Source organism: Labrus bergylta, chromosome 2 (assembly GCF_963930695.1).
Source record: "Labrus bergylta chromosome 2, fLabBer1.1, whole genome shotgun sequence".
Classification (NCBI taxonomy): Eukaryota; Metazoa; Chordata; class Actinopteri; order Labriformes; family Labridae; genus Labrus; species Labrus bergylta.
The window spans coordinates 6,374,633-6,394,177 of NC_089196.1; the positions used below are offsets into that span (position 1 = coordinate 6,374,633).

At 41.0% G+C, this 19,545-nt stretch overlaps 1 protein-coding gene across 1 annotated transcript in view; it reads right to left on the reverse strand.

Annotated features, from left to right (window-relative positions):
- Nucleotides 1–5,730: 5,730 nt before the first annotated feature.
- Nucleotides 5,731–19,545, reverse strand: part of stxbp1b (syntaxin binding protein 1b) — a 28,081-nt gene continuing 14,266 nt past the window's right edge. Inside the window, exons 7-20 of the mRNA XM_020641146.3 lie at nt 18,329–18,477; nt 17,327–17,411; nt 16,790–16,920; nt 16,348–16,455; nt 16,144–16,204; nt 15,428–15,493; nt 14,839–14,919; nt 13,962–14,100; nt 13,608–13,717; nt 12,263–12,367; nt 11,033–11,118; nt 10,722–10,879; nt 9,478–9,602; nt 5,731–6,604 (exon numbers count right to left, since the gene is read on the reverse strand). Of these exons, the coding sequence (XP_020496802.1) occupies nt 9,493–9,602; nt 10,722–10,879; nt 11,033–11,118; nt 12,263–12,367; nt 13,608–13,717; nt 13,962–14,100; nt 14,839–14,919; nt 15,428–15,493; nt 16,144–16,204; nt 16,348–16,455; nt 16,790–16,920; nt 17,327–17,411; nt 18,329–18,477 (1,389 nt within the window). The 3' untranslated portion in view covers nt 5,731–6,604; nt 9,478–9,492. The remainder of the gene's footprint in view (nt 6,605–9,477; nt 9,603–10,721; nt 10,880–11,032; nt 11,119–12,262; nt 12,368–13,607; nt 13,718–13,961; nt 14,101–14,838; nt 14,920–15,427; nt 15,494–16,143; nt 16,205–16,347; nt 16,456–16,789; nt 16,921–17,326; nt 17,412–18,328; nt 18,478–19,545) is intronic.

The following is a 19,545-nucleotide window of genomic DNA, read 5'->3' on the forward strand; positions in this document are numbered from 1 at the left end:
AAAGTAGTCATCGATGTACTCCTGCTCAGGTGTTTTGACATGTCTGGGGTAACCAGAAGCTTCTTGCTTGCATTTTAGAAATGTCTTGACATAATCCTTAAACAAAGTATCTGTCTTGTTGGGGAAAAGCCACTCCACGTCAACGCTCACAATTTGGTAGCCATTTTCAATGGCTTTTTGAAGCTCAAACAACACCCGCACACCAGACAGCGGTCTGTCACTCTCACTATGCAGGCAGTCATTGGTCTGATTTAAATCTTCACAACACTTTCTGCACAGAGTGAACATAAACTTGACATGACACCTGACTGGAACACTCCTTTTTAGGGGGGGAGCACAGTACATTAAATGAATCGGAAATAGTTTTCAATGGAATCAAAATTCCTGTGAATAATCTCAGCGTGTCCAACAGGTCTGCACTGTAGGATACAGACCGGTGAAGTCATAATACCTGATTTTCTCATAATTTTCCACCTTGTGGTAGAGCTTCATGGCATTTGTTCGACCTCCAAAAAGTGCCATTCTAGGGTCTGAGTGTTCAGGTGTTTTTGGATTCTCACAAATGCTTGGACCTCAGGGCTCGTTTTTGTTAATCCAGCCCACTGACACTCCCACACCACCACAACCCGTACCCCATAGCGACTCTCCAAGGCAGTTATTTTAGTATTAAACTGTTGGGGAGAGGATTTGTAATGCTTATTACTTTACATTCGACACATCTGTGGAAAAGACAACCTGCAAATTCATAGCAGGCGTTGGATATTGCATGAAACCCATCCACAAAGTATTAACCAATCTGATGCTCATCATGATTTAGTGCATGGATCATCTCAATGTTTTCAGTTTGAGTCACATATTCCAACCATTGGATAGACACATACAGTACTTTTGTCTTATTCTGGTGGATGTATGCACCATCATACGTGAGCACCACTGTGTCTCTGGGAAGGAACAACGTTTTGAAAAAAGTCAAATACAACTGAATGGCAGTGTGGCGTATGGTAAAGGGTCTAGTTCTGTACACTTCAGGACTGTAAATCAAGCAAGCCTTGCGCAACACTTACACATCATTAATGCAGTACTTGCAAATCTCTGATTAAAAAACAAAGATTTCTTCATGCACTCATACCATTTCATAAATACGACTTTCTCTCTGTCACTCATGTGGTCATAGCCATAGTATAAATTGTCTGGATATCTGCCTTTGTCTGATTCATCACCTGGTATATTGAATGTATAGGCAAAGTATCCTTTCTCCAAGTCTTCAAACCCCCATGGCTGAAGGTGTTTGACAAGCGCATGGGTAGAAAACTGAACAAAACTATCCACCACTGTTTTTCTTTATGTAGAATCATCATGGACACTCTGCTGCCTCTCATTGTCACCGTCATACCACCCCGTCCCACCCCCTCCTCCCCAATCCACCAGTAATTCTTATATTCAGGAGATTATTTGAATAAAAACATGTTTCAGCATGTTGTTTTGTATTTTGTGTTTCAGTGAGTTCTAAAAAGAATAGAACACACAGCTCAGATTATGACGTCATAGATCAGAAAGTTCTAGAAGTTTAAAAGCTGAGCAGTTTGGTAGATCTCGGTCAGTTCCCCATCAGCACTCAGAGAGGAAACACACATTTGAGAGGAGAGAGATTTTAGTTGGAAACAGTTGTTCGTTCTGAATTTTAAAACATTTAAACTTGAAGGTTCGTTCTCCACCTGAGAAACACCTGACTGTGTAAACATGTCAGCAGGTAAGACTCAACCATCTTCACCCTGATGCTGAACATGGTCTCACACTGAACACACTGTCTTCACACGTTTTCTCTCCACAGTCACCTTCAGCACACCTGAGCTTCACACAGGTGAAACTCTGTTCAGCGGCTCGTCTGCTTACTCCGTTCTGGAGTTTATCGGTGAAGGCTGCTTCGGCAAAGTGGCCAAGTGTGTGAACATAGTCACCAAAGAGACGGTGGCAGTGAAGATCCTGAAGGAGGATGCTGGTTTGATCCTGGACTCTGAGAAAGAGGTGGATTTTTAATGAAGTCAAGTTTTCATCAGATTGTGTCTGCTCCATCAGAGGACGTACAGTCTCATGAACTGTTGTCATGTCTCCTCTTTTCTGACCAGGTGTCCATGTTAGAGGTCATCTCTGTCCTCAATCCAGACCACACCAACCTGGTGAAGTTCCTCGAGAGGTTCGACTACATGGGACAGACGTGTTTAGCATTCGAGATGCTCGACACCAGTCTGTACGACCTGCTCCAAGAATTTGGCTGGAGACCTCTGTGTCTGAACGCCATCCGGCCCATCACAGAGCAGGTCTGATTCACATATTCATTAACGTTCTGCATAACTACTACTACTCATCATTGTAGAAACCATTAACCCTAAAGCCCACTCAGCAGCTCATGGAAATCCAAACTTTGTCTTTTTGTTTCGTCCCTGCAGCTGCTGGTCGCTCTGGACTCCCTGAAGGGTCTTGGTATCCTGCACATGGATATCAAACCTGACAACGTGATGGTTGTCAACAAGCAGGACCAACAAATCAGAGTGAAATTAATCGACTTTGGTGCAGCCATCACAGCTGATGAAGTCAAGGTGGGGCTTAAAGTTCAGCCACGTGGATACAGGTAGGTTCCTCCTGCATGGCTCAGATGTTCATTTAGCACAGTTTGTGTTGTCCTCCTTGTCTTCAGAGTTGTCCAACATATTTCTGACTTTGGCTCTGGTCTTCCTCCTCAGGGCTCCAGAAGTCGCCCTCGGCCTTCCTTTCACTGAGGCTATCGATGTGTGGGGGGTGGGCTGCGTCCTGGCCTCCCTCTACCTGGCTGAAAACCTCTTCCCAGTCGACTGTGACTATCAGATGGTATGTCAGCTCCCTCAGACACAGAGCAGACCTGATGCAGAGTGTTAGCTCACATGATTTATGTGTTTCTTTATGTGTGCAGATGAAGTCCATTGTGGAGGTTGTTGGTCAGCCGGAGGAGCAGCTGCTCCGTGCTGGGATTCATACCAGGTTCTTCTTCACTGAGGAGAAGGAGGAGGCAGCTGGTGCTCCATCATGGAGGCTGCTGGTACAGTTACCATGTTCCTCTTTGTCTGAGAAGATTCATATTTCATTTAAACTCTTTTGTTTCTCATATTGCTTTTGATCCTTTAGACGCCTGAAGAATTCACAGCCGTTAATAATATTGAAGTACAGGAGCAGGACAGCGCGGTGGAGCTGCCGAGCTCTCTGGATGCTCTGGTTCATGTACGTACTCTCTGATGTGTTCATGAACATCCATCAGCACCTCTTAATAATCTGTTTCTGGGAGCTGCTGGCTCACTCAGCTCACCTCAATGTGTTTTAAAATCCAGATGTATCCAGAAGAGGGAGCTGCTGAGCTCCAGGACAGGTTCCAGTTTGTGGATCTAATGAAACGTCTGCTGCATCTTAACGGGGATCAGAGAATCTGCCCCCGACAGGCTCTGCAGCACCCGTTCATCAGTACGTCTCACCTGAGTCAGCACCCTGACAGAACACACCTGTGAGTGACTGTGTGTGTTCACACTGCTCGTGGGTTAGGGTTAGGGTTAGGGTTAGGGTTACACAGGAGCTCTGATGGACTGCTGCTTTATTGATGGACTGATTTTCTGATTGTTGTCGTTCTTTCTCCTCTCTGATCAGAGACATGATGGGTACCAAACAAAACCCTGAACAAGTCTCAGACTCTGGATCCTTTGCTCTGTCCACTGGTCCCACTGAGGAAGCTCCACTCTCCTGCTTCATGGATGGAGACAAAGACTTGGTCTCTTATGAAGATGACCCCCCCACAGGGTCATGTAATGGGGTACCAGCCATATACTCCTATGAAGCTAGTTTAGCCTTCTGGCGCTTTTATGGAGCTCCTCAGCTCCTCTTCCTGGGAGAAGCTCCAGATGTAGATCTGACTGAAGGAGAAGAACCTCGAATCTCCTGTGAAGAAGATCCAGAAGCTTCTCTGTCCAGTACCCGGTCTTTAGATGGAGGACTTTACTCTCTGTCCAGTACCCGGTCTTCAGATGGAGGACTGTCCTCTCTGTCCAGTACCCGGTCTTCAGATGGAGGACTGTCCTCTCTGTCCAGTACCCGGTCTTCAGATGGAGGACTGTGCTCTCTGTCTAGTACCCGGTTTTCAGATGGAGGACTGTACTCTCTGTCTAGTACCTCGTCTAAAGGCTCCTCGGATGATGATTCTGTGTCTTTGTCTTCTGATTGCGCTCATGTCAGAGCCTCCTGTACAGAATCACCTGATGGAGGTGTACCTCCCCTTCCTGATAGTAAAGGAGGTGATCCCACTGACTCCTCTGCTGCAGTCTCGGCCTCCTCAGGCAAAAAAGTGCTGAAGAGAATTGGCAGATTCTTTCGGGGAATCGCAGCTTGCTTTTGTTGTTGCTGTCGTGTCGAGGAATAAATGTTGATAATTATTCTTCGAGTTTCCTTTTTCTCTTCTGTTTATTCCTACCTGCTTCATTGATTTAATCTCTGAAATAAAATGTTTTAAATGTACTGAAATAAAAAGTAATCGTCTTTAAATTTACTATCACAAACATATAGTCAGGATTCCAGTGGTCATGGTAACAGCTTCAAAAAACTGCAATTGCATTGAAGTTAAAAAAAATAGTGAATTAACTTCATGAAAAGTCCAGCCTGTCCTCAAATTAAAGACTTTTTAAGTACATTTCAAGAAAAATATGATTTGACTCCAGACAGAGGCTTTATTTGTTTACTATAATGGTATCATTTCAATAACTGGTTCAATTTACCTCAAATCATTTGGCTTATTTTTCCCCATCGTCACCTTTGAGAGGAAAAACATGGCGCTCTGATACAGTAACAAACACTGAACCTATAAAAGGAGCGGGCAAAATGGCTACATTTCTGACAATGTTTGAGGCCTGAAACTGTACAAGTGTGTAATGCTTTTCTGCAAAGTCAGCATTATTTACACTTATCTCTTGGGATTATTTTTTTCCTTGCTGTTGTCTGAGGATGGAGGTGAGAAGTTATACACAGCACCATTTGTGGTTCTCTGCTTTACTGCACCGTTAAACAGTTGCTATGTTTACTTGGTTACACGATTTAAAGGAAGAATGTGTGACTTTTAGATCCAGTAGGTGTTTTCCTTGAACACCAGCCTGAAAGCAAAACAAATTGTTTTTTGGCCAAACCTCCGCTACACTGAATCCTCCACTCTCCTACGTTGCAACCCACAGTGACACACCAACCCCTCGCGTTTACACATAGGAGTTACCCTTATGTCCTTTTCTCGAGCTGCATTGTTAAGGCTAATGGCTAAGCAGGCTAATGGTAGCGCTCTTTAGCTTGCTCTTAGCTTCACATTGCATGTAAATGAAGACAGAATGACCATGACCTAAAAACACTTATGTGACATCCAAATAAGCAGTGAGTACAGTATGTTATTCATCTTTCCTCTAGTCCCTCAATTAAACAGCGTTTATGCAAAAGGGGATGAGCATGACAACATCACAGCCAACAGGACTCGCGCATCACACTCATTGTCGACACTCATGACTCAGAGACATATGTTGAATTTCTGCTAAATGTATGTGTAAAATGTTGCACATTCTTCCTTTAAAGACTGTTCAAACGTCCAAAAGTTCCTCTCTTCAGTATTCTGTTTGCTCTGATCTTGTCCTTCACAGCAGCCAAATATTTTCACAGTCAAACAAAAAAAACGCACAACGGTTTGAAATGAAGCCACTTTATTAACTTAACACACATCCTGCAGCGAGTAATGTTCATGTGGACATAAAAGCACGGACTTGTCTTTACATGGATATCTCTTCATACACAGTAGATAACTAGTTATACAGAATCACAAAACAAAACCAAAAGAAATGACGACGTTATGGTCAAACAGGAGTAAACTGATTCTCTACGGGAGGAAAGAACACTGTCAAAAACAAATAGGACAAGCCCACTAAACTTTATAATGTTCTGCTCAAATGTTTGATCTACTGCTATACATACACCATCAGAGTGACTTTATGTTGGCATGCATGTCCAGGGTCAGACACATCTCTGTATAAATCTGCTGATTTGAACAGTATGGCATCATTGCTACTGAATGGAAAGCACTACATTAAAACTAGCCTGCTCAATAACATGAAAGAAGAGGACACTGTGTACTGGTTAGGGAGAGACAATTATAGAAGTCACTGCAAAGATAAAGTGAAATCCATGAACATCATTTTGCTCTGAGAGAACTGTGAACCACGGTGGAGTTATTTTTCAGTTTCATTGATCCCTGACACTCTCTTGAATCTCATCCAGTCGTCTAAATGAATGTCTCCCCGATAATTAACATCTCACAATATACAGTAAACAATATTTAACACATCCACTCTCTTCCACTGATGTCTGATAAATGTCACAGTTGAAAGTTGATATTTAAAGTCTGGTTTATAAGTTAAAAATGACTGAATCATATAAAACATAAAGTGTATATTTGATGTGTAATGCTGGAGGAGGTATAGGGGGTTAAGGTGGGGGTCCGTCTGATCTTCTTTCTCCAGGGGGGCTGTTAGAAGGCGAGAGGGGGCGAAGACGTCCGCTGATACTGGAAGACAGAAAGAAGATATCAATATATTTTGGAAACAAAAGAGTAGAAAAAAACCTTCCCTCTACTCAGCTTTATGACGACCTAATCTCTTTTTACAGATTCTACCTTCTAGAGCATTGAGTGAGATCAAGTGGACTGAGTATCTTGGGGTTTGTTCAGGTTTTTTATGTATTCAGTTTTTGTGTTTGTGAATGTAAACATCATAGCCCGAGTTCAGAAACAAGGACTAGCACTCGGATTTTGAGGAACCCAATTTTGAAACCAGAGAAGTCCCAAGGAAACAGGATACTGTGGCATGTATACACCTCACCCTGGTTTCTGTCAGCTATTAACTACCTGCCCAGGTGTGACACATCATCTAAACAAACATGGCAGACCCCGTCCCACGAGTCACAGCTGCATATCTTTACCCATCGCTCCCTTGCCCTACAGTGGCAGTGACAGACTGACACCAGTCAGAGGTGAGGACATGTTTAATATTTGCGGTCGCTCTCCCCTCCCGTTACCTTACACCAGGTGGACACTCTACATCTGTAAAAGTGCAAACATTGCAGATTTTAAAAATTGCCTTGGTTTGTGTTGTAAAAAAAAACATCACAGCAACTGAACAGATAAAATGCAATTACAGCGATCGCACTGAAATGACGGACTGAAGAGAGAGAACAGATTTTAAAATTTGACAGCTGCAGGATGATTGATCAAGAGAGGTTGTGGCAGATTCTGGTTGGTTGATTACTTGAAGAGTAAACGCCCATAATCAGCTGATCACCAGAGCAGAGAGATGGAGGGAGTGGAAGAGTTGAATGAAGGAAGAACAATGAATGTGTGAGTAAAGGCATTATTGAACATTGCCAGATGTTATGATAAATGCCTGTTTATGTTTATCAAACACCTGGAGATCGGGATGAAATTGACCCTTTTGGCTTCCCATACATGTTTATATTAAACAGTGAGCGTACAAACATATCTGTTGAACATTTTCATACCTCGTTGCATAGTTTCATATAGTTCCTGAAACTCTCAGAGAAACACTTTTAGTTCAACATTTAGCCCTTTGACAACAAAACATTTCCCTCACCTTGCATGACATTTAAAGGATAAACTAAATTGACATTTCCCTCTGTACAGATGTGACTGTGTGAAGAAAAAGGCCCTGAAGGATTTGTGTTGAACAAGATTTGCTACAATGGCTCCGAAAAGAAAGACAAAGAACAGCGACAGTGAGGGGGAAACAAATCATAGAGATGCCCTGGAGGTAACAACAAAGAGAGCGAGGAACAACACAATAACATCCTCACATCCTTAGTGGAAAAAAAGATGCAGAGATCTCACACTCCAAGAGGGCATGTTTTCTTGTTCAAAGCTGACATTCAATAAAACCAGAGACAGATACTTTATGTTAGAAAGTCACATGTTGTCCCGTCTGAAGGTCAGTGGTGTCAGCGATCTGGTACACTGATGTTACAGTATCAAAGCCAGGACAGAGAAGCTGCCCTATACTTTATATCTCAGTGTTGTCTGTGTTGTAAAGGTAAACTCTTTTAACCTGCTCAATATGTAAAATCATACATGCATATCACAGATGAGTCACTGGCTGCAGTGCTTAAGTTTGTGGCTATTATTTCATAATGTAGATTTGACCTCTTAATGTCTCAAGAAACCCAAACCCAAAGTTGCTACAGATCATGGCAAACAAACCCAAATATATTAAGTATGCTTCCATGTGTTTTGAAAAGACAACAAAGAAACAATAATGAGTTACGAGACAAGGATACATCTTACAACAGAAAGTTGTAAGATGATAAAAAGAGTTAAGAAAGCCTTTAATCAAATGCAAAACTAAAAAGTTGTAATGGACTAGAAAATCAACAAAGACCTGCAACAAAGAAGAGGCCTGTAGTACAAAGTCACCTCATAGCAGACATAGGTTTTAGTTTAGCTGCCTTTTTTTACCCTAACAACCACAAACACATTCAAAGGTCAAATCGTCTGTAATAACTTCTGAATGTTCAGACTGGACGTGTAATGTATGATCCTTAGTACTCACTAACATCAGTCTGCTGTTACTCTGCTCTCTGTCTCCAGCGTTCTGAACTGCAAAGCAAGATTTGTGTGTGTGTGTGTGTGTGTGTGTGTGTGTGTGTGTGTGTGTGTGTGTGTGTGTGTGTGCATGTCTGAGTCTGACTGTGTGTCCTCGTGGAGCTCCTGTAGTGCCGTGCTTTGGAAACGCCGCAACGCAAAGTGAATAGGCAGAATTGGACACCAATATTATGCTGTCGCAGATTACACATGAATGTACAAAGCTGTGATGACTGCTGAGCTTAGTTACGGCACTTTTGTGGAAAAAAAACACTCTGAATAGGGGTTAAGACGCTGTGAAACACACTCATCACAGCTTCCTCTCACTGAACACTGGAGGGGATGTAACATTTCTTCTGCTGATACCTTCTATTGAGGAAATACAGGAATGCATTTTTTGTAACTTCTACTGATCCAATACATAAATCTACCATCATTACTGTTGCCATTAGCGCATATAACTTTTTGCATTCTGAGCTGCAGGTTAATATCTTCTCCACATTTTGTCCATAGAGTGTTTGCAATAATCAGTAGAGCCAGTGATTAATCAAATGAATGTATGATTCTATTGAATACTCGATTACAGGTGAGTTTAACATCAGGCCAGTCTGTCATAAACGTGTTCCAGATGTTAGGTTTGAAAAAGGAACAGGGTCAGTGTCTTAACAACAGTAGGGCAGCATTTGATTGTCTTTAAGATGTTGCAGGGATTCAAAAAACACACTGAGCAGGTTGGATCACACAGGAGAAACACAGGGATTCAAAAAGTCCCAACACGACTTGTGTTTTACCTCCAGACGTGTTTTTCACTCTGCAGGCGGCTCCTCGGTGCCCTCTGGTGGGGCGTTGGGATCCAGGAAGTCTGGGTGCTGGAGTTCTTTCATGTATTTAGGGGGGGTGAGAATGTGGGTGGAACCTGCAGAGGACACAAACCTTTAAGATCACCAAACACTGCATCCTGGATAAACGTTTAACAAAAGAAATGCTTTAAGGTCTTTTAGAACGTTTTTAAAAAAATGCTATAATATATACTGGGAGGTCAGAATAACTAAAGGTCTGATGCAATCTGAGGTGATAATAATATTTTACATTGTTCTCTTCTCCTTCTTCATCCATTCTCTGAGAGTCATAAAAAATGTAATCTCCCCTTTTTAATTTCACAGCAGTAAAGATCTGCAGACTCAGCTGATCAGGAAACATATTTATCAGAGTTCCAAACAGCAGCATGATCCAAACACTCAAGACTGTTGATCTAGCTTTCATTCATTTACATCAGTACAGTCTTGCAGGTCAAACATTATGATCAACCCTCTGATTAAAAAATGTAATGAATACCAGATCACAGCTTTAACTGTTCAACCAAATGCAGAGATTAGCCTCGAAAAAGAAACCACATGTTGAATAGGCCTGCATGATGTGAGAAGAATGTACGATTCGCAATAACATTTTTCATTCTTGTGTTGTTGTGATAAATAAACAAAAATGAAAGCGTGGAATTAAGCTTCAGCTCACAGCTTTTTTTTATGTCTATCTGCAAGTCTTCATGTTCACAAAATACCTTTTGCAACCTGTCTCTCCTGAATCCAAAATAAATCCAAAAAGTTTTTTTTTTCTCTGCTGAATAACCACCAATCAATCTGAGAGTAGCAGAAAGGCTTCATCTTCATCTGATTGCATTAAATGACTTAATTCTCACCCATCCAATACAACAAATGGAGGCATGCTGAGTGAGAAAGCATTGCTTGCTTACATAGAAAAGTAATCTATATCCATCACAATAAATTCAGACTTTTGCAATGTGTTTATTGCAAAAGGTCACACTCCATTGTGCAGCACTGATGGCAAAACTCATTTTCTGAAACTTTTCTTTACAATTCAAACTGAAAATGCTCTTTAGCTACAAGAGAGTGTTTTAAGCAGTGAAATATAAAATGTGATACAAGGATGAGTTCAGCTCCTCTAATGATGGACATCAGATACATTTCAAGCTGAATTTAATAATGTTGATATAGCTCTTTAGTAAAAGTGAACTCACCAATCAGGGCCTCCCACTTTCCGTTGGCCTGTGTGACCTCGTACACACAACGCATCTCGCTGTAGGTCATCCCTCCGATGATGAAGACGATGATCCGGGGCCCCGTCTTGATCTCTGTGGGGCCCCGGTTCTTGTGCCAGTTACCGTAACGTGCACTACTAAAAGGAAACATGTGAAAAACATTGAAAGGTTATCATTGGAAATAAGAATAACCATCTGAAGAAATAACTATTGCTGAAATTTAATTGTTGTAATTATGATATTCGTATGTTTTCTGAAGTGTATGGAAGGTGTTTTTAAAAACTACACACCTCGATGGAGCGCTGACTTTTGAAGAAACTTGTCGCTGGGAAATGTACGGGTACAGTTTAGGGTCGAGTTTGTCCTCAATGGAGTCCTGAGGGAACACACTTTAAGTTATGTAATCTGGCAGCAGAAACGGAACCAGTAAAATTGTAACTTTAACCTCACGATACTCTCTAAACACAGAGTCAGACAACATTCAAATTAAAGGGAGACGTGGTAAATAAAACCACAAAATCTCAGGATGCGGTCCCCTCATAGCAGGATATTTATACCAGCCCCTTTCTGTAGTAAACTTAACTATTAGCATGAAACAGAAAGGCCCTGCTCTCCTGGTGGCTTTACATTACATTCCACGTTTACCTTTAAAGATTCATAAGTGGTTTTTAGCTTCTTGATAACCAAATAATCTTCATGACTTCTTCTGTTTACACACAAAACTCAAAGAAGAAAAAATGCTACAGAATCTTGCAGCTCTTAAAAAGAGAACAAGTCAGTTCAGGAAATACAGGAGGTGAACAGTGTCACAACATGTAGTTACAGGGACAGAACTGCTACATGCTAAATGATACAGATAACTTGCATCACTAATAATAACGGGGTTTTTTTACTTTCATGCAGTGAGGAGCAACTCTTTTATTTTATAAGATAAATGCATCAGGAATAGGCTGCTTCTAAAAGCATTCGTTTGATCACTAAATGCCAAATACATTTAGCAATTAGCAAATACAGTAAAGTAGACTGTCACACTAAAGTAGTCAGGTTGTTTTGTTTGATTGCTCACAAGATGACAACAGCAGAGAAGCAAGTGAATACACTTTAATGTGATGTCGGCTCTTTTTTGTATGGCTTTATTTTAGAGGTAGGACAGTGGACAGAGTCAGAAATCAGAGAGAGAGAGAGTGGGGGATAACATTGCAGGACAGGATCAACAGATTGGAGAAGGAGAGCCTCCTTACATGGAGCGCACTAACCACTACGCTCACCGGCGCCCCCTAGCTCCACTCTTTAATGAAATATGATTCTGTGCAGGTCAGGCAGGGGTTGAACCAGTGGTCTCAGCAGATAATCTACTGTCAGTAATCCAAGAGTCAGTTGTCGAAAACCCCAAAATATTCAATATTCCAAAACCAAAACACGCAGCAAACAGGAACAGGGTTCAATCACTGACTATCTATCCTTTAATAATATTCGCCTGTATATGTTTGTGTTTATGTGGACTTGTTCATCAGAAGTACCTCGATGAGATCCTTAATGAGAGGAGTCCACCTGGACAGCTGGTAGGTCTGCTCACTGATTCGCTCCTTACGATCGGGCTTCTTGGCTTTCTTGGTGGTGGTGCCCTGTGAAGAAAAGATACTGATTTCATTAATCCAGTCACTTCACTAAGTTCACTTCACTGAGGTCACTAAAGGTGCAGCATGTGTCATTTTTTTAGGATTGTGCATCAAATACTGTCTGGAGCTGTGAGGGCAGATATTATTTTTCAAAAAGCTTACACTGATCCACTGGCGTGAGGTTTCTAAGTGGTTATCTCAAGCACACTTTTAGTTTGGTTTTGCCTTTTTCTGAGCAAATCTCCACATAAACTTACATTTCTAACAGGCCTATACACTTTAGGAAGAACTGTTCCCACCACAAAAAAAAAAAATTCTGAAGATTTTCTCCAGTTTCTCTATAACTGTTTCTGCCCCCCAAACCTCATTCTGGCCCACTGCAGCATGTAGCGTGTACATGTACAGTATTTAATTGTGTGGGCAGCAAACAGTTTTGCTCTCCCAGTATAAGCCAGGTTGTGCATAAAGCTGGTTAGCTTTGACACCTTTTTCTGTAAAACAGATTTCACAATCACCTACTGCTGCAAAATACCCAGAGTGCAAACAGGACAACATTAGCAGGTGTCTAAGGGAAGCAGTTCTGTAGGGTGGTGCAAAGAAAAATGAGAATCTCTTCATCTGAAATTAAATATCTTTCATCATAGATTAAGGCCTTTTTGTTTTGTTTTTTTGGTCATTCTCAATCCTCCTTCTTCTTTTGAACGGTCCTAAATGCTCAATACAGACCCCACTGTGGACAAATCCACTTCTTCATATAGTCACCAACAAATGCATCAACGTCTCCTGATTAGAGAGGGTTAATAACCAAACTGAGCAGCTATTTAAAGAAACCACCAAGCTACATTTGTGTGCTGTTTTAAAAGATTTCAAACTAACACATGATTTTGGTCTTATCAGTTAGTTTTTCTAAAATTAAATGAAACAAATACAAAGTAAACCAGATTTATCTTCAGGCACACAGGATTCTGAAAGTCTTTCATAGCAGTGCAGCAGGAGTATGTGTGTGTTTATGCAGGGTGTTGCATCAACACATTTAAGAAAACATGAGACTGGGAATCTTAAAAGTTTTACATTTAAAAAAGTTAGTTGTAGTTCCATACTGCTTATTATGCTTTGTAGAAAAAAGGAAACAAACTATTTAATGTCACACTCAGAAATGTTGGTTTCCTGCAGGACGGCCTGCTCTGTATTTAGGGAGAACATTGTCCATGAAGAAACACTGAGGACCTGACTCAGGGCAGCTCACCTCAGAGATAACGGGGATGCCCAAGTGAGCCATGTTGGAAATGATGTCACTGTCCTCTGGTGGGATGTTTGCATGCTGAAGGAGCTTACACAGGTTTTCCTCAGTCACACCTGACGCACACACACACACAAAGACATGCAGCGTAGATTTACACACATGCATGAGAGCATGCACGTTAACAGCTGTGATGATGCATGCAGACACAATACAAACTAAAATGCAGTCACAGCAATAAAGAAACACAGAACACAATATGAATGCATGCATATTCTGACCTTTCTTTTTATCATTATCAGACAGATGTTTAAAAATGTTATGTGAAAAAGCACGGGACCAGCAGAGTGAATATCTGACCGTTCTTCATGAAGATGTAGAGCAGGATGATTCGGATCTTGTCGGACACGTTGACATTGGCGTCCAGCAGAATGGGAACAATGAGCCTCATGGGATCTTTGATCTTCTCTCCCTCTGCATCCATGCCCATCGCCAGATCCTGAAAACAATGGAGGACAGGAGAGGACAACGTTTCAGATAAGTTCTTCATAGGTATAATTTTATTCCAACATCAGATAGAAGTCAAGAGATGGTTACAATCCTTCACTATTTGTGGTTACAACAGAGGATTTGTACATTAAAACACTTAAAATAATATACTAGAAAGCAAAACAGCATTTGAAGGCCTGAACTTAAAACGAAAGATCCCGCCACATTCATTTACAGGAGGACATTCAACCAGACAACGTCTCTGTCTGTGTTTCGCTGCAGATCATGTGTTGGTTAGTTGACCTTTTACCCACCGCAGAACAAACAGAGTGATGAAAGATTGTCCTCTTATCCATCATTGATGGCCTCAGGATCGTAATAAATCAGAAAAAAGAAACATTCTTCCATGTGCTGCTGAGAAATATCAAGACTGTTTGGTGAACTGGACGTGATGTCACAGTGAGCTTTGAGCAGCAAAATCTGGAATCTGGTCAGTGCCTCCATGAGTCCAAGTGGGTGTTTGTGTCACATTTGAAGATATTCCCTCTGAACAATCCTGAGCTATCACATTAACGAGGTTTGGATGGAAAGACAGAAACCCCAAAAAACAAAAATACTCAGTCTGTAACAGAGGTCTGTGTGTGTGTGTGTGTGTGTGTGTGTGTGTGTGTGTGTGTGTGTGTGTGTGTGTGTGTGTGTGTGTGTGTGTGTGTGTGTGTGTGTGTGTGTGTGTGTGTGTGTGATTCACCTGTTCTACACGACACAGTTTGTCCACAGTGCCCTGGTAGCGGTTCATACAGTCTTCAGCCAGGTGGAGGTGGGTCGAGTACTGAGGACAGAGAGGATGTCAGAGAGTCACAGAGGGAACAATCAGCTGCAAACAGTGTGTATTGAAGAATGCTTTAGGGGTTTGTTTGTTTTTTATTCACGTTTGGAATTTTCCAAGTAAAGTTTTCACTATATGAAGAGTATTTTGTGACTATTCTAACATGCCACCGTGTGATTTCCTTTTCTTGCAAAAGATTGTTCAAACAGTCTAACGATCAATTCAGCCAAAGTGCACCTACAGTATGCACAAATGAATGCACAGATAAAAACACTTTGCATGACTACAGTACACAAGTTTTACCAAATTATGAACCAGAAGTGTCTAACTTAACTTCTAAATGATAGAAGGAATGCATCTGCATTAAAAAGAAAAAAGAGTTATAGGTTAAACTCCCATTGAAGGGAGGCAGTGTCTCAGGTGCTTTGGATAAAAAGTTGTATTAAGTCTATTTAACACAGAACCATTTCATCCTCTTAACATACAGACAACAGTGTGATTCAGGTGGTACCTTGCTGAGCTCTTTCTGGTACTGAGGCATCTTCTTCAGCATCTGAGCCAGTTCCTTCATGGTGGTCTGAAAAACACAGAGTGAGAGTTTAGATTTATGTTAGTGATGAATTGGTAAAGCCTTACCTCCCCTTCTAACTCAGTTTTATTTGAGCTTTTACAGTTTCAGTAACAACACATGCATAGTGCTTTATAGATGACTTGAACGTTCTGTTGTGATGAACAACAATTAAGAAAGTACTGGAGGCTATAGTGGTTAGTAACCCATGTACGGAGGCTGTAGTCTTCCAAGCGGGCGGCCCGGGTTCATATCTGACTTGTGGCTCCTTTCCTGCATATCTTTCCTACTCTCTCACCCCTTCTGACTCTATCCACTGTCCTATCTCTAATTTTAGACATAAAAAGCCAAAAAATAAACCTTAACTTAAATAAAAGTCGTCATCTAATGGGTTAATTGTTGCACATGTTCTAAATCAGGGGTTTCAAAGCTTTTCTTTTGTTTTTAAATGTGTATAGAATTTAGAAGTCCATGTCTTATGCTTCACTTATTCACTTATGAGTCACTTGTCTTTAACTTGATCAAAATTCAGGAAAAGTTCAGGACTTCTTTGTGAAACCATCATCCCCTGTGTGACTGCGTGAAGGACAGCCTGGGGCAGAAACACAGTAGCAGATCTGGAGACTAAAGCAGATGCAGTGAAACAGTTTGTCCTCTACCTTTTCTCCTGTGTTCATCTTTTTACCGGCAGAGAATTCTTTCAGAGAGCGAGTGACAGCCCTGTGAGGAACAGGACAGAGTTAGAAAAAGACAAGAAAAGACTGAGTAAAAAAAAAGGGGAAACTGGGACATTCTCTATGCTGCAGTATGTGTGTGTGTGTGTGTGTGTGTATGTGTGAGTGTGTAAAGTCAAAGACACTCACGTTGACACCTCGGCAATGTGTTTGTGTCTCAGAGACAGCCACAGGTCATCATCCTCGTCCAACACCACCTCCTTTGTCCTCACCTCTCCCATCCCGCTGGTCTCAAAACTGCAGAGATGAAGAGAGATGTTCAAAGACTACATGTGTGTATCAAAGAGAGAGAGAGGGTTTTCTGTTTTATAGAGAAAATAAAAAATGATGTCTGCAGTACATGAATATTATTTAAGTACTTTAAATCCCTCTTGATGTTGTTACATTTAATCTCTGATTATTCTAATGATTACAATCTATCTTTGATTTTGTAATTTTCCTGACAAATAGATGATTTAAAGTATTAATAAAACATTGCTATAAGTAATGAGATGGTTTTTGGATTGGAGCAGAGAAGTTTAGGATTAATTTAAAGGAGCTGCTGTCAGACCTGCTTCAGGAGCATCTTTACCTGTAGACGTCGTTCTCGACGCCGAGCAGGTCGTAGGCCATCGCCTGCAGCGTGAGCTCGTGCAGGACCGGTGTGACACAATCAAAGCCTCGATCCAGAATGAGCAGCTGAGTACGGGACTTGTCTGGACCCTGAAGGCATCACAACAGACACAAAAACACTGCTTATACTTTGTTCTCTTTACGGACAGCTAAATAAGAATCTTGTCGACTGGAGTCCTTTCATTTTGCTGAGCACAGAGTTCATCTCCACCTTTTTAACAGAACGAAACATTTCAGCTTTTGAATGAAAACCCATTGTGGCCCAAAGTTTGAGGAATTTAAACAACTAAAAAGTGCCTTCCTGTTTCTGAATAAGTAGAGGATCATAGCTGAAGACAAAATGTAAAGATCTGCATATATGTAAAGAAAGAAGTACATATAAAATGTAGAAGCAGACAGCAGTTTTTAGGAGTGTCCCATACATATCTAAAGACCCTGACATGGATAAATTCAGATTTATTTATTGTAATTCAGATATTTAACTCAGTGGTCATACCTCTCCCATGGTGGGGTCGTCAGCTTTGTATCCATCCAGCTTCTCCTGAAGCATCTGAGCCAGAACTGCACAGTCTTTGTACTCCCTGAGTCCAACACACACACACACACACACACACACACACACACACACACACACACACACACACACACACACACACACACACACACACACACACACACACAGAGATGAAATATATATCATGCATGAACAGCTCTGTACCTGAACACACTGACTACATACATCTCATGACTGTGTGTTTCATTATAGATTTGTGTTCACCTCTGATCTGCTGAAGGTTGTTTGTGAATCAGTTTGATCACACACTGATTCTTATAATTATGTACTTATGTGTCTCCTTTACGCCTCACTTGAACAAAATGCTGAAGGTTTGCTCTAGTGAGTACAAATCTTGAGTTTATAAAACACCTTTTGAAGCTCCTGCACTCTCACTCCCTGTATCTTATAAATTATTTTAAAAAATACACTACAATAATACTTGAATTCTTTGTAAGACTCTTTCTGGGCTAGTAGGTTTCCATTTGTCGCTTCTTTCCCCAAAGAAATCAAAGATGAGCTCTTTGAGATCCATGGTTGACTTTGCACAGCTCTGCCTGAGTGAATCAGGAGTTTATCAGTTCACAAAACACACTTTACTAAAATCTATCTACTCTTACATCCATTTTTTCTTTGTGTTTTGTTTCATGTGTTTTGTTTTATATTGTTTTGCTTTTATCGTTCTGCTTTGTACATTATGTTTATTTGAAGTTGCTCCTGCAGCAAAGGTTTCTCTATCTGACATTTTATCTTTTTGTCCCTATCTTTTCCATGATTTGCAAAATTTGCTCTATGCACAATGTAACTATTGAGCTTGCGACTTTCTGTAAGAATTAAAAAATCGTAGTATTATTGCTTTTTTTCTAATTCCGTTTGTTTGGTTCAACACATTTTAAAAGTTGGACTGAGCAATAAGTTAACTTGACTTCTTGCTGCAGCTCTCACCCTCTGTATCTGACTCCAGGATACTCTTTGAGAGTGCAGCAGAGGGTGGCGATCTGCTCAGCACAGCGCTCCAGCATGTTGTTCTTCACGTCAGCCTTAAACGGGCTGTAGAAGTCCTGAAAGGCATCCACTTTATCCAGGGAGAAGACCTGCACACACACAGCACAACACAACACATGACATAAGACAATAGACACTTTATTGTGATTGTATACAACAAAATGAAATGACATGACATGAAATGACAGAGGGACAACATGAGCTCTGATCTCACAGTCAGTCCTGTCTGCAACATTAATGCTTCATGACCATGAGACCATGAGAGTTTTTTATTTATTCATTTACAGGAATGAATTAATACACTCTATTATATTCAGCTTTTTAAAATATTTTTGGCTTTCTGTGATCATATAAATGTTTTTTCTTTACTTTTTAAGGCTAAAAGGAGAATCCTCTGGGAAACAATTATCACTTACTGTAGGTTTGAAAATGGTTCAATCATATTAAAAATAATGAAAAATACTGCCCTCTTGAAGCTTAAAAGAATTTGCACTCAGAAGCTGTCACTAATAAATCCCTCTCTCTCTCTCTCTCTCTCTCTCTCTCTCTCTCTCTCTCTCTCTCTGTCTCTCTCTGTCTCCCACACGCACACTCATTGTGTACATGCACCCATCTGTTCCTGACTGCTTCACATGATAACATCCCTGTGCTTTCTCTTGTCACACATCGGATCAGTGCTCCTATTGGCTACACGGTGCAAGCGTTGATCTCGTCAGCCAATGGGGTAAAAGGATGAGTTGAGGACAGGGGGTGGGGCAGGTAGCATGTGCCCCTCCCTCTCAGGATTAAAACTACAGGACAGCAGAGGATTGAAAGACTAAATCAGATCCAACACAAAACTCTGTCAGCTCTCATCAGCACCGTCACCATCACCATCACTGCGGAGGTGAGGAGGGGGATACATAATCTGACATTTTGTTCAGGGGAGAATACGCTCCACGCTCTGCCATTTCCCCACCTTCATGTTTTATTGTAACCATGTCAAACACTCAGCCAACAGAACATTTGTGTTAATCAAACCTTTAAGGAATCATCCTGCCAAAAGTTAACAGAAAGATAGTATTCCAACAATAGTGAGAAATACATTTAACTTTATATTACTTACAGTGTGTTTCATATTGGGCCTTTTAAAATACTGTTGCTGTTAAAAATGTGTG